General features: G+C 44.4%; 1 protein-coding gene across 3 annotated transcripts; it reads right to left on the bottom strand.

The window, feature by feature from the left end:
* Positions 1-1,203: 1,203 nt before the first annotated feature.
* Positions 1,204-13,950, bottom strand: kdm5bb (lysine demethylase 5Bb). Of its 3 annotated transcripts, none has more exons than XM_076166347.1 (28): positions 13,569-13,950; positions 12,053-12,130; positions 11,614-11,736; positions 11,358-11,528; positions 10,916-10,972; positions 9,720-9,875; positions 9,524-9,617; positions 9,282-9,406; positions 8,974-9,132; positions 8,742-8,861; positions 8,484-8,642; positions 8,110-8,291; positions 7,857-8,019; positions 7,622-7,741; positions 7,123-7,317; positions 6,820-7,001; positions 6,511-6,635; positions 6,167-6,317; positions 5,945-6,059; positions 5,426-5,781; positions 4,517-4,655; positions 4,226-4,405; positions 3,963-4,124; positions 2,908-3,393; positions 2,733-2,817; positions 2,421-2,629; positions 2,077-2,334; positions 1,204-1,857 (listed from the first exon to the last, which is right to left on the bottom strand). In XM_076166347.1, exons 1-28 carry the CDS (start codon positions 13,719-13,721, stop codon positions 1,720-1,722), a joined length of 4,641 nt encoding a protein of 1,546 aa, XP_076022462.1. In that variant the 5' UTR covers positions 13,722-13,950; the 3' UTR covers positions 1,204-1,719. The 3 variants fall into 3 exon arrangements, with proteins under 3 accessions (XP_076022462.1, XP_076022463.1, XP_076022464.1); XM_076166348.1 differs by having other exon boundaries at positions 9,282-9,403; XM_076166349.1 differs by lacking the exon at positions 10,916-10,972.
* Between the last annotated feature and the right edge of the window lie 299 nt (positions 13,951-14,249).

Genomic DNA, 14,249 nt, shown 5'->3' with positions numbered 1-14,249 from the left:
GGGGGGGGAGAGAGAGAGAGAGAGAGAGAGAGAGAGAGAGAGAGAGAGAGAGAGAGAGAGAGAGAGAGAGAGAGAGAGAGAGAGAGAGAGAGAGAGAGAGAGAGACTATCAGGCAGAGCATGTAATGACACTGGCAGGTTCAAGGCCAACCTCTCACTACCCACAATCCCCCTGCAGCCTGTGCTCAAATTTAAATAATGGATTATTGGTGAAATCAACACTTGACTACCTGACAATCAAGTCCTGAAAGAACCAACACCCAAATGTTTTTAATAGAGTGGCTCCAAGCTAAGAGCTAAAAGTCAATAAATGGAGGTAGATATGAAAGGGAACAATTTATTTCATACAGTGGAATGACAACACATCTGTTTCTTTTCATTTAACTGTATTTTGGTCAGTGAAATGCAAACGACATCATCTCATGGACATGATGCATCCAGGTGTTACTTGGAGTCGTCATATAATCACATTCAGTAGCACAGAATTCACTTTATATACAAAATCCTCTGTATGTTACATGTGTGTGGTAATCATTTGCAGTTTGTGTGTCATCCCTCATTCAGCAGGATGTGCATAGAATAACTGACCTGTTGCTGTTTTTATCTATTTGTGCCGTGAAATAAACAAACTGATAGAATTGGACAAGGGGTGATGTGTAACTTTCTTTTAAATGTACTCTAAAATTGTCTTTATTCATTTTTTATTAGGAATATAGTCTATGTTCAGATCTTATTTAACATCTTAGATTGAATTTTCATGAATATCCTTCATTTGTAAACTCCCACAAGACAATGCTGACCTGATGAGGACATCTAGTGGCTCGATGTTGCCAGTTGTAGAAGTGAAAGAATGAGACTTCTTAGAACAAAGGGGCTTTATTCCACAATAGAAACTTGTAACGTCTTCAGCTATTTCGAGTCCTTCCCAAAGTATCCTATGCCAAATGCCATGCTGTGGCAGGGAAATGTACGCAGTGTCTTTCCTTCGGTCTGCTTAACCTCTAATTCACAGCTGTAAGCCCTCCATCTGCATAGCATTCTGTACATCACACCGTCGCTAAAGCACAAACACAATTCAGCAGAGATCAAGCCATTTAAAACAATTCAGACAAAAAAATTATTGCTCAGATAAATAAACCTAATCTACAAAAACCGGGAATAATTATATTCAGATGTACTAAAGACAGGATTTCAAAGAAAAACATTGGATTTTTTTGGGGTTTTGTTTTTTTTTGGGAGGAGGAGGGGGAGGGGTGGTGAAAATCTTGACTTATCTCCCCTTATCTCTGGTTTTTACATGCAAGGAGGTACTAAAGAAGATAACATTACCAACCCTTGATCTTTAACGGGTGCATCCTGTTCATTAAGACTCCCTGGGGGCCAATTGAATGGAATCCCATGCAGCACACTCTACATCCTGTGTATTATTCCATTTAGACAACCACACACAACTTATTGGAAGAAAGATATATATATAATATATATATGTAAAAAATAAAAAGAACGAAACAGTATAATTTTGGACAACAAGTCAATAAAGAGGAGATAGCACCGTTGTTACAAAAGGGTTGGACAGACAGGACAAGGAGGGCGAGGAGGGGGGACAAAGGATCAGTGACGCATCCAGACTGGTGGTTTTGCAGTAATGGACCCGATGACAGAGGCAGATTATCTCCAGCCATCCTTTTAAAATAAAAAACAGATTCTTTATTCCTGCGTCTCACTTCCCCGTGTGTTTGTTATTTAGTGTACACCGGACACAAATGTAGTCCTCCTTCTCCGCCATCTCGGCCGTCACGCCCACGCAGACTTGGTGAAACCACTGGTTACAGCTGCCGTCGCACTGGACCCAGTCCACCTGTTGGGGAAACACACCAGTCGTTCGTATTGTTCAACATGAAGGGCTTCCATTTCACAGCATTTGAGTTATTAGTGCTGATGCTTGAGCTCCCGGGGATAAAGGAGAGAGGGAGAGGGAGGTCCGGCAAAACCGGTTTCCCTCAGCCTCCATTTTATCAAAACCTATCATAAATTTCCAGCTTTATTTGCTTGCATTTCTCTATCTAATGTCTCTCACCTCATCTCCCTCAGGTAGCTGGCACCTTTCTGCCGGGCATATTGCCATTTCCTCATCGGAGTCATCAGACTGGGAGAAATCGGAGCGTGGCGAGGACGATGTGGAAGCTGCTCTGCGCTGTTGGTTCTTCTCTTTATTCATCTTCCGTTTTTTGGGAGAGTGCTTTTTGTCCTTCCCTCTGTGGTCCACCTCCAGACGTTCCTTTTCCAGATGCCGCTTGGCCTTCTTCTCCAAGTCCCTTGAACCCCCGTTGCTATCCTGGAAACAAAAACAACATGACTGAAAACCGATCACATCTACTAAAACCGCCTTCGACTTATTCCATCAGTGGAACGATCACATACCTCATCTAGTGGCAGATTGTTTCCCTGAGAGTTGAACTGCATGCGTTCGTTACAGTCTATGGCGTCGTCCTGCGGTTGCGACGTGCATCTGTTTGTGTGTTGGGTGGCGGCTCTGTCCAGTAACACGTGGTAGAGCTGCTGAACCTCTGGCAGAGACACGGGCAGCAGGAGCCCTTCCACCATCAGCTCCTCCAGCTCTTTACTCAAGCCTGGAAGTAGACACAGAAACCATTAAGGCCACGTGAAACACCGCGGATCACCTCCTTTCCCTGTTAATGTTAATGCGGCAGTTGTGCGTCGGATGACACTGACCCTGCAGCGGTATGCATCTCTGCTCGGTGTAGAAGACAGTCTGACCATGGCTTGTCCTATTCCATTCTGGAGTCAAATGAGGAGCCTATATCAAAAACATCAGATACATTAAACATCTTAACCTTCATTTAAACCTACAGTATTTCTATTTTGACGATAGGAGCTAAAGCGTGACCTTGGCGTTGTCGTCGGTACTGTAGCTGCCTAACGCCCAGCGGGTTAGGGTGGGTGGAGTTCCTAGACTTTCTTCCAGTTCTGGTAGGTTTAAGGAGTGAGAAATCTTCTGCACTCGCTCCTGCCAGTCAAGTGTCCTCTCCACCACGCAGTGCAGCGCGTCTCCCTCTGGCAGACGCACTCCTATGCTCTGCAGGGACGCCAGCAGAGACAGGAGTTTCTTCAACGGAGGCTTTTCTGACCGCTGGCACTGCGGGCAGAGCCACGGGTGTGCGGCGCAGGTGTCCGACGGGTCTCTAACGCACACGCTGTGGAAGGCGTCCCTGCAGAGCTCGCACTGCAGCATCGCCCCCATGGGAGCCTTCTGACAGACGCACACCTTTAGGTCCATGCAGTCTGCTGTGGGGAGGAGCTTGGACTCATTTGCTGCCCTGAGATTGGAGAACGCCTCCATCTCCCTTGCCTGCAGCTCCTCCAGGGTTGCCATCTGGTGAAAGGAATGCACACTTATTAAAAATGTGACCTCAGTGAGGGTTAGGTTATCACACCTACTGACAATCTTTGATGTTCACTGTAGGGAACTGTTTTATTAGATTGGAGACACATTTATAGTTTTTGTGGTCTATCAAAGTGATTTCCAGAGCAAACTTTGATATGAAGGCCTTCGTCTGGTCAGGTTCAAACTCTTTTTAGTCTAAATGGGTCAGGTTGGGTCTTGAGTCTTGTGTGTCCTATACCCGAGTGAATCAGAGACCCAAGTATCTCCCCATCAGCTCTGATCACATGAGGAAGGAGCTCAGAAATAGAAGCTCTTCATTAAACGGTGGAGCTTATGTTTGACTGCATGTTGGATCAAGTCTAATTCTTCTCAAGTCCATTTCAGTCCTCGGATCCCTTTCTGCCAGGCTCATGTATGTTTGGCACAAAGTTTTGGACCTGTGAAGACCTGTACATGAACACTCTCTCACAAACAAATGTAAATGTAAATGTACAGGTCAGTGTCAAGGTCAAATGTTGCTACAATGAACATTTAACCTTTGCACGTCCTCTACTTACAGCAGACGTCACATCCTTGGTCTCTGAAAGAGCTTTCTCCACATCGCTGAGAGTGTTGAGCCTCGGCATTTTCTTTTTGTTGCTCTTCGGGCATTCTTTCACTTTCTTGGCCTTTCTTTTTGGGGAACCGACGTTTCCGACTTCACATCTTGGACAAAGGACCTGGAATGAGCAAAATAACCGATTGCAGTAGAGAGACGGGAGCGGGGGCTGAACATGCAAATCTAAACAACTTTGGATTTGTTTTATGGTTGTGATTTTACCTCCAGTAAATCATGTGGAGACTCTTTTTGCAGGAAAGTTGTAGCTGCGGATTCTTTCCATTCCTGCACTTCTACCACCAAAGTCTCCAGCCTCTCTAGTGGCTCCAGATGTACTTGAATGGCTTGTCCTCGTAGCATCATGTCAGATAGGCTGTCCACCAACGGTAAGCAACCACCAGCCTGGAAAAGAACAGGAAATTCACTGTTATATCTAATTTAATAAACTACAGAGTGTTATACCTAAAGATAAAAGTGATAAATGCCTTCTCATGCATTTTTAGGTGTCCAAACCTGAAGCTCCTCGGCCTCTTGAAGCCACTCTCTGGCTTTTCTGATCGTGTCCTTGAGGAGTAGACAGTTCGGGAGGTAAGCAGGGATGCCAGACGCTTTCTCGGCAGCGGCACAAAGAGTCTCTATCGAATGCGGGGGTCTGGTGGGGAAATAACACACAACGGATTTATAGTATGTATCTTCAACCAACACTTTGAGCTGATATCCGGAGCTAAAGTATGTCAAACCTGCCTCTGCTCTGTTATACACACTGTTATTATTACAGAGGGAATTCTTACATGTTTTAATCAACACTTAACAGCCTTAAACCAAAATTGTGTGCAGCTGAAACTAAATACTGTGGGTTAAACATTTGGGTTAAGCAATATTGAAAATAGTCTCACAATTCTAAATCACGATTGACCAAGCGTGGTGAAGGAAGAACAAGTAGACGTTTGAAAAATGTAGAAAATCAAAGCCTGTTTCAAAGTAGGTTGTTTTTTGGGATAATGGAGAGAAGAGATGAACATTCCTGACAGCCATGCCAATAATAAAGCCTTTTAAAAGCACTTGTGACAGATAATAGTGAATAACACTAAAGTACCAATGGAATGATGGCAGAACTAAATCAGATGCTCACTTTTTGTTGATCTTGTGGAATATTCTAGCAGCAACATTTTGCACTAGCTGTAATCAAAATGAAGCAAAATCAGGAGCACTGACGTAATATTACATTATTCAGTTTACAATCAGTGCAAATATCCTGACCAAAGGCTTTCACCAATAAAACAAAAAGGATCAAAGATAACCTCCGACAGCGGAATTTTTCAGAAAAGAACGACCAAGAACAGAGCAAAGTAACCCATCACAGTTTCACTTCCTTAATGATGTTTCTCCATTTGACCCTGGATCAGTCAGCGCTGCCCTCACCTGGCTTTAAGGAGACTGCTCGCCTTGTCCTCCCAATGCTCCGACACGGTCAGCAGCTCCTGAAGACGAGCCATGGCTTTCTCCACGGATGGATGCGGGGCCAGGCCGACTCCTTGGTCAATAAGTCTCCTCATGGTCTCCAGTGTCAGGGTGGCAGGCTGCCCGCTGGCCTGCTGCACCCCCTCCAGCCAGCGGGCCTGTTCTAGCCTCACTCTCAGGCGAGGCAACTCCGGCAGCTCCACGTCGAAGTCGAAGCTGATGTCTAACAGGCTCTGGATCTCGGCAACGCTGGGGACTTCATCTGCCAGGACCTTCTCGCTGTGCTGCTGGAAGTCTTCAATGCGATTCAAGAGCTCCTACAGAAGAAACGTGAACCCAAATGTACGTCTATTAAAAATGAAGGAGGGCTTTTATGCTTGGTGTCACAGTCATTATATCCCAAAGCAATTTGCGGTTGTTTAAATGTTAACCGTTTCAGAATCATGACATCACATTATGCATTTTACTCCCTGGGTTTACCTTTAGCAACGGAGCCTGAGGGAGACTGCAGGAGAGGTTATACAGCTGCCTCACAAATGAACTCAGCTCCTCCACAGTCAGCTGGCTCCGCGATTTCCCACTGCCACACCGATACCTAAGAGAGCACCCAAAAATAGGAGGGTAAAATTAATCCTATTAAAAAGGTAAAAATACAAGCCCGTTCCCTGAGCTGGAGCCCACCCACGTGTCTGATGTACACACCTGGTCTGCCTTTTGCCATTCAACAGCTGCTGTGCTACAGAGGAGCACTTCTCTGCATCCTTTGTGACCAGACGAAGCCTACGCAGCAGGTCGTTGTCGGGGAACACCTTGGACTCTGATTCGGCGAGAAGAGAGCGGAACACTGGCAGGCCTGAGGAGAGATTACAATACAATACATTACATTACATTACGGTCATTTAACAAGACGCTTTTATCCAAAGCTTCCAATAAGTGCGTTCAACACCTGGTTAGTCACAGGCTGTCATTCAACATCATATTCAGGTCGAACTATGTTGTTTTCTGTCACTTTCTGTTGCCGTTTATCAACTCCTATTCCTCCTTACCTTTCTTCTTTTCCAGTTTAGCCTCCAGAGTCTCTGACACAGCGGAGGCCCAGTCATCATACAGTTCAGCTTGTTGCTTCACAGCCTTCATCATGGGGAAGAGGTTGTCCAGTGTGAATCTGAAGCTGCACAAGGAAATGGAGCACTGAAGTTACAGCGGCACAGAGGTAACGGGATACACAAATACAGTGCAAGCAGCTAAGAGTTGCCAAATCTAAAATATACATTTAAATGTCTCTGCAGAGCTGCACTCTTGTCTGTAGGTGTTGGGTCTTTAAATATCTTGCAGGCAGCTCCAGAGGGACTCACTTCAGTGTGTAGTTAGAGACAGGGCAGGAGCAGAGGTCACTGATGTGGTGCAGACAGACCAGTACTCCTGGGCTACAGGGACAGGTGATGGCTGACAGGAAGCAAGTGGTCCTGCACTTGGCACACTGCCGCTCATCATCCTGCAGGTGGTCGTATTTTGCCTCTTTGCAAAGCAGCACGCCCTAAAGGTGTGACACGATGACAGCAGAGATAAGGTGAGTGTGTTGACATTTCAAGTTCACCCAGTGAGAGTGACACGTCAGGAGACACCTTCTTGCACACATTTATTGGGGATTTCCTCACCATTTTCCTGACTTTCTCTCTAATTTCCTTCTCCTCTCGGATCATGCCGACCATGTCCTTATGGATGGCTGATGCCAAGACCACGTCTAGGGAGTTTGCCTTGGCAGCCATGTTGCACACCATCTCGTCATGGGAGAACACGTTGTACCGGTGAAGAATGCGATAATGGTCAACACACTGCCTGCCAAGGGGTATCTGGTAAAATTGAATATTAGAAAAAGAGAGAAAATGTATGGGTTGCAAGCACAAACAAACCCTAACAGTTAAGGAGACCCCAACACACTGGGAAACATTGTTAAATACAACAAAAAAAACACAATTTATATCAACACTTGTGCATTAATGGCAACCACTTTGTTAAATTAAATCAAGGCATTGATAATTTGTAAGCATTCCTATATGATGACATCTTTTGTTGTTCATTTTATAGGAAACAATGAGCAATCAAGATGTGTTTTAGGAATTATACAAATGTCAAGGTATACTACATTGAACATACCCAATCCACAGTGCAGAAATTGACTGCCTCAGCGAAGTTAAAGCCCTGATTGAAGCCACTGTGATAGGCTCTGGGAAAGGTAATGACAAACTCACCAGCACACTGGTTTGTTCTGTAAATCTACAAGGCAGGTGGAAGAAGAACAAAAGATAATTTGTGTTAAGTCATAGAAAGATGAGCGCTTGATTCATAGACACATGAGCAGCAGATGGAGAGCAGCTTCTTCAAGACGTACTGGGACTCCGTAAGCCATCAGGGTGTTTGGGTTCATGATGGTGACCAGCTGGTGGAGGAGGTCAGGCTGGGAATCAAATAGCTCTGGGGCAAGTTTCCTCATCACCTCCTCCAGCTGTTCTGCCGCCAAACCAGGAGCGCCGTACCATGTTTTGGGTTCCCCCCTTGTGAATAAGTTACACGGAAAGGTTTGGATTACGCGAAAAGAACATGTAGATCCCTTTGCTCTGAGAAAAGACTCTGGTCTGACGTACCAGTGTAGGTAGTTGATGGAGTAGCTCCAGTGATCCTCGATGTGCCAGCAGAAGGAGGAGAAGCACATTCCCACGTACAGCCATGGCAACGTCATTCCACAGATGTCAGCTGTCACATGAGTCAGTACAGAGGGGTTCATCATGGCCAGGTTGTTAAGGTTCCACCCACACTTCAGGTACTTCTGCAAGATGAAAACATCCTTCAAATCAATAACAAAAGAATGATAGCGCAAGTACATGTGTTCTATCATATCAGATTATACTATGTGATACAGCCAAAGACACCGCCTCCATAACTGCGGTTCAGCAGGCAGAGCTGTGGTTTTTGCTGCCTTTGAGATGGATTATTTCATTGTATGTTGCGATTAATTTACCTCATCTGCTGGGGAAACCTTAAATTTTCCATTGGGAATGGGAAACCCGCTCCCAAACTCCTTTGAGGCAATATCAGCTCCGTATTCCACAGTAACATCCTCATCAATGGCTCCCACCAAGCGCCAGAACTCTTTCTCCACCAGCTCTGTAGGTACCATCTGTTCCAAAAGACAAGATTAAAAAAAAACGATCTACATCTCAGTACTTAACAGCAAGAGAGGGCCCGGAAAGCTTCCTATGAAATTGTATCTACTTACATGAACTGGCATGTTGAAGTAATCAGATTTGAAGGCATCCGCCATTTGCCCGAACGCGCGCAAGGAGTAGTCCCTGTACGCCTGCTCGAAGCCAAACGCCTCATGAGGTTTGTTGCATTCCTGCTCGAAAGGTTGAAAACAGAATCGTCTTAAATATCTGTGTTTAGTAGTACCTTCTATCTGTAGTATCTTAGAGGAGTAGTGGGACCGTTTCCATGCAGTTCCCTCTCACCTGAGCGAGACACTTGGGGCACCTCCAGTCTCCTTTGGGGACGTCGTGCAGCGGAGGGATCAGACAGAAGGTGTGGTAGCTGTCGTCACAGCCGTCACACAGCAACAGGCGGTCTTCGTCTCCCCCGCTGGCACACACCAGACACACAACCAAGTCTACCTGGAGAACAGAGCAGCAGTAGGCCAAGGGTCAGTTTCAGAGCCGCCACTACTGATATAAGCAAATTACATTTGAGCATTGCGATGACTTCTGATGTTAAAGCAAACTGACTAGTAAAGATGTGTTTTGTGAAGCACTTTTCTACTTACTGGGCTCACAGGAAGTGGAGGGATACTTTTCTTGTATCGCGATTTGTATTTGTCAGGTTCAATTATTGGTTCTTTAATTTCAACAACAGGTTCCTGCTTGACCGGAATGGGAATCTCTTTTTCTGCTGAGCGAGAAAACAGACCTCTGTTACCAAGTTGGCCTTTTCAGATTTGAAGGTAAACATGACAAGCATTTGCTATAATTTGTGTCGTTGAAGATACTCTGGGATGTGAAGTCTGACCTGGCTCTGGCTTGGCAACTAAAGAGCCCATCCTCCTCCTCAGGTTTGGCCTGTTATCAATCGATTCGCCTGGCTCAGTCTTCACACAGACACCCTGCATAGGAATGGAGATGTGATAGTACAGACTAGTTAAACCTTAAAACCAAGTTGTGCGCGTGGGGAATTGCAGGGATTACATGACGAGAGTTACACCCACCTCATACTTAATGCGCTTGGCTCTGCGGGCAATGGGGCAAGTCTCTGGGGTCTGGGCAGGTTGTCTCAGAGCCTGGTCCTGCAGTTTGAGCTCCTTGTTGTCGGTGTTCTCCATGGCGTCTGTGATGCCCATTGGCAAGGTTGGTTTCTGGACACACTGAGGGAAACAAAATGTCTCTAAACAAGTGTGAGCATATCACAGCCTACAGTCGAGGGGATGTACTGATATGAGTATTACTTTAGTTGACCGGGGGTAATGAACTAATCAGGAAAATCAAATGAAACAGTCGGTATGAAATGTAAACAACAGCTGCTGTACTGTGTGTGTGTGTGTGTGTGCGTGAGAAAGACTCAAGGACACAAACAAAACAAATTTGAAGGTTTATAACAAACACTAGTTTGCATTAAAGGCACTCTGTGGCTTTGGTTTTTGAAAACTACATTTGCATTTCCTTGTAGTCTTCTTCTACTCCAGTTTACTTGCGTATCGCTGCCTTTGAAGGCACACTACTGCCATACGTGACAAAGCGTGTCGCAATCCTTGGCAGTTGGCAAAAATGTGTGATGCTTCACTCCCTCGTGGTATGCCTTTGTGCGTTCTTGGGTGTGTGCTGGTAGAACATGTGATACAAACAATACGCACATTATAATATTGTTCTTCAGCACAATGAGTGGTCAGAAACTCTACAGAGTACCTTCAATGCAGCTTTTAGGCAAACAGCCATTGGCAGTGGGTGCTGAAGTTTGAAGTTGGTTAGTTAGTCACCCCAAAGAGGAATCAGAAGACAGGTAGATTTAAGCCAAAGTTGTTATGTTGAGCATAGTTGCATGTGAGTTTGAAATTCGATGCAGAGCTGTGTCACTTGGAAACAATCAAAGTGCTGAGCATTGTATAACAGAAAATCTATTGCAGTATTTGAACTACTTAATAATTATCTTGTAATTGCCACCTACTGGGGCATTACAAGAGACTTCAATATGATGATTATACGCTTTTTCTGATGATGATCCAGATGATGATCCGTTTGATGAAAAATGTATTTTGAAAAGGAATGTCACTCGTGAAAGAATAGTTAATGCCATGCTTAATGTTGCAAATACTGCATAAAAATTAGCTGAAAATATACTGCCCAGTCATATGTAAACATGCAATCTGTTAAATGTGAAGGTTTTTTTTAACCTCAGACTCAAACATACCTCTTCATGTTCAGGATCAGCCTCCAAACGCATCAGTTTGGAAGCTGCCTCTGGTGGCTAAGGCAAGAGAGAGCTCAGGTACAGTAAACAATTTAGAGTGACCTGTGTAATAGGTCACACAGTACCAATCCAATGACCTTTGAGATGCTCTCTTTCAAAAGATTATGGGATACAAATGTCCAGATGCTGTCAAATGGCTCGACAAGACACCAGATGATAAAATTCACACTCAATAGTCAGACAATAGCGTTGGCTCCTTCAAAAAAAAAACCACATTAAAATTAGAAGGAATCGAATCAGCTGTCTCCAAGTTAAGTATGAAATGAATAATTCATTTTTCTTCCTTCCGAGAACAAACATAGATTTTATAGCACCACTTTGCATAAATCAGACAAATCAGACAAAAGCTATGCTGGTATATTGATGCTTGTATCCAACTCACCAGCAGGTTTGCTCCACTTTGAAAGAGATTGTACGGATAGAGGAGCTTCTCATAATGTGCTCGCAGGTGTGAGCCTATAGCTTTGCCAGGGGCGAAGCCCATTTGTAGTGCAATCTTGGTCCATCGCCTGTCCTGACAGACGATGTCAAATCCACCCTCATCTGCTACCAGCTAGAATGATAGAATTACAATTGCATTTGTGCTATGTTTTGGCATTTTTAAACAGCAAAATAATGTCCAGTGTAATTAATTTTACCTTATTTAGTTTGTATAAATCCAAAACCTTCCTCTCCACCTGAGGAATCTTCATGGCACACCCCTGCAAATCCCAAAATTTGGCAATTTGGTCCAAGAAGTTGAGCTTGACTCTGGTCTGCGCCTGGGAAAATGTATATGCAATAACAGTTATCCACAAAAGAAAATAACAACACTCAATAGATTAGAATGGATATTCATCTAAATGTGAATTTGCATGGGATTGCTGAGTGTGTATTTCTTAAAATAAAAAATAAAAACCCTGCAAGTTTCCCTGTAAGGTTTGTCACGTCAGGACTTAATCAAATAAATAATAACAATATAGTCATATTACATCATTGCATTTCTAAGGAACAAGCCATTATCAGTTTTGACACAGAATACACAGGAAATGTCTAAACAGACTAAGGGGAAAAAATTAATTAAAAAAAATGTTTTACCTCCAGTTCATTAAGCCTCTGGATCCGAGGAACAAAGTGGAGTTTGTCGACATCGCAAGCAAATGGAGGCTGCCAACCCTAAACATACACATAATGACCCATGAAGGTTAACAAACATATAGCATAGGTTATATACTAAACAGCTTCAAAGTTATGTACATTTCTGCAATGATGATAAGTATAACAAAAACTAATTGTATCTTTCATTTTAGCTGTTCCATTCTTGTAACTGATCTTCAAATTGTGGCTTCACACAAATGACCTTTTGAATGACCGCTTGAACTTCAGCATCATTATTAGACAGATAAAACAGGAGCCATGCTTAGTGAAGTGTTTTGCATGAGGATGATACACTGAGGCCTGGTTTTCAAGGTGGATAAATTGAGGCCTGCTAATATTGAAATGACAAGAGATACATTTCAGGTAAAGGTCTCAACATCGGTCAATATTTACTACACACACAACGGCAATTACCCCATTAAGCTAAACCCAAGTTCACGTTTGTAGCCAGGAGGCAACATCCTCCTCACTTACACACACAAAATGGCCAGATGGAAGACTCACTCTCCAGCCCAGCTTTACCACAAAGCCAACATGGAGGACAACACCCTTACACATGCACACACACGCACATGAACAGTGGCTCATCTTGAACAAACTTGAACAAATGTCACGCAACTGCAATCTTAAGTGTGAAATGAAGGGTTAAAACGCCACTTTAGGCAGAAGAATATATTTGGTCTGTGCAGTGAAGTTACACAACGCAGCTCTTGTTCCAGCATATAGGTCAACATCTTTCTAAACACAAATAAACGAGGGAATGGCACCATAACTGACAAAAACGACTTAATTAGCAGTGCTTTAATGTATCTTTAAAAACTACAAGCTGGTCAAGAAGAGATGGATCACATTGAAGTTCATTGTTGACTTGACTCCACCATCATGATGCCCTCCAACAAATAAAGCATCATTTACGTTTCAACGCAGGGGGACAAACGTTGCTAAATGAAGGAGACAAGATGGAGAACCTAGAATTAAGATTAAAACTCGCTGGGATCATCATAACATCATCATCATCTACGATCCAACACGAATGGCTTCCGCATAGCCTCCTACTCTATGTCAACGCCGTGTGTGTGGCTAAATGATGACAGGTTCGCTGCTGAGCTCCGGGACTAGCGCTTTAGCCCGCTAGCTAGCCCGTCCAGCCTCAAGGACCCGACCGCCGAAGCTTTGTTGACAACACCGCTAAAAACAATACCTAACTCGTCGTCGTCGTCTCTGCTTGCGTGGAATTGACTCCGTGTCGGTAAAAACGACGGGAATAACCGAGAAAGAGGCGCTCGCTAGCCGTAGCAGCACAAAGAATGAACATAGCCTCAAAATCCGCCATGTTGAAGAGTCCCTTTAAATCCCCCCAGCGCTAGGTCCATCTACGGGCTACGGGCTTCGTTAACGCCGAACCGATCCAGCATCCGTGTCGCTACGGTGTTCTAAAGTGTATTGTCGCACTCACCGGAGGCGGGCGGACTTTGCAAATGCCCGTTTTTTCAGCGATGGGGCGAATCTTATTGATGAAAGCAAAAGGATCTCCAAATTCTTCCCAGCTGGGTTCGAAGACCGGGCACTCCGGAGGAGGCTTGAACTCGTCCGGCCGAGGTTGGCTCATCGTTTTTGGGGACGGAACCCGGTGGCTCAGGCGGGGACGGGTCTGCTGCTTTAAAGATACGGACCGGACCGGGGGGAAGGAGGTTCGCCTGCGATGTTTGTCCCGTTTATTTGCCGTCAGACTCGGTAGCGATCGGTCGACATCAAGACGTGCAGCAGCTCACATACACACACATACACACACAGGCTACACACACACGAGCTCGCACACACACGCATCCACGCACAGAGAAGAGAATGTTCCAAGGCAGTGAGCACGTCCGCTAAAAAAACTAGACACCAGACAGGTTTGATACAAGCTGAAGTCATTTACAAGTCTTCATCGTATCTGACGTCATTATAAGTAATTATATGTTTTGTGCGAGTAAGATTTCTGAGAGTTTAGTGGCGTCATTACGGAATTAATAAGGGTTTCTAAGGGTTTCTGTGTTACACTTTATTTAATATGACGACACATCACATTGTCACGTTTACATTATCAATATTTTGATAGCTTCAGACTAACTAATTGGAGCTACGAGCCTCCTGA

The sequence above is a fragment of the Genypterus blacodes genome, unplaced genomic scaffold, assembly GCF_046128005.1.
Source record: "Genypterus blacodes isolate CSIRO-AG114 ecotype Tasmania unplaced genomic scaffold, CSIRO-AGI_Gbla_v1 ptg000156l_1, whole genome shotgun sequence".
Taxonomy (NCBI): domain Eukaryota; kingdom Metazoa; phylum Chordata; class Actinopteri; order Ophidiiformes; family Ophidiidae; genus Genypterus; species Genypterus blacodes.
Note: the sequence above shows the minus strand (reverse complement) of the source record. Positions and strands in the feature narration are given on the sequence as shown.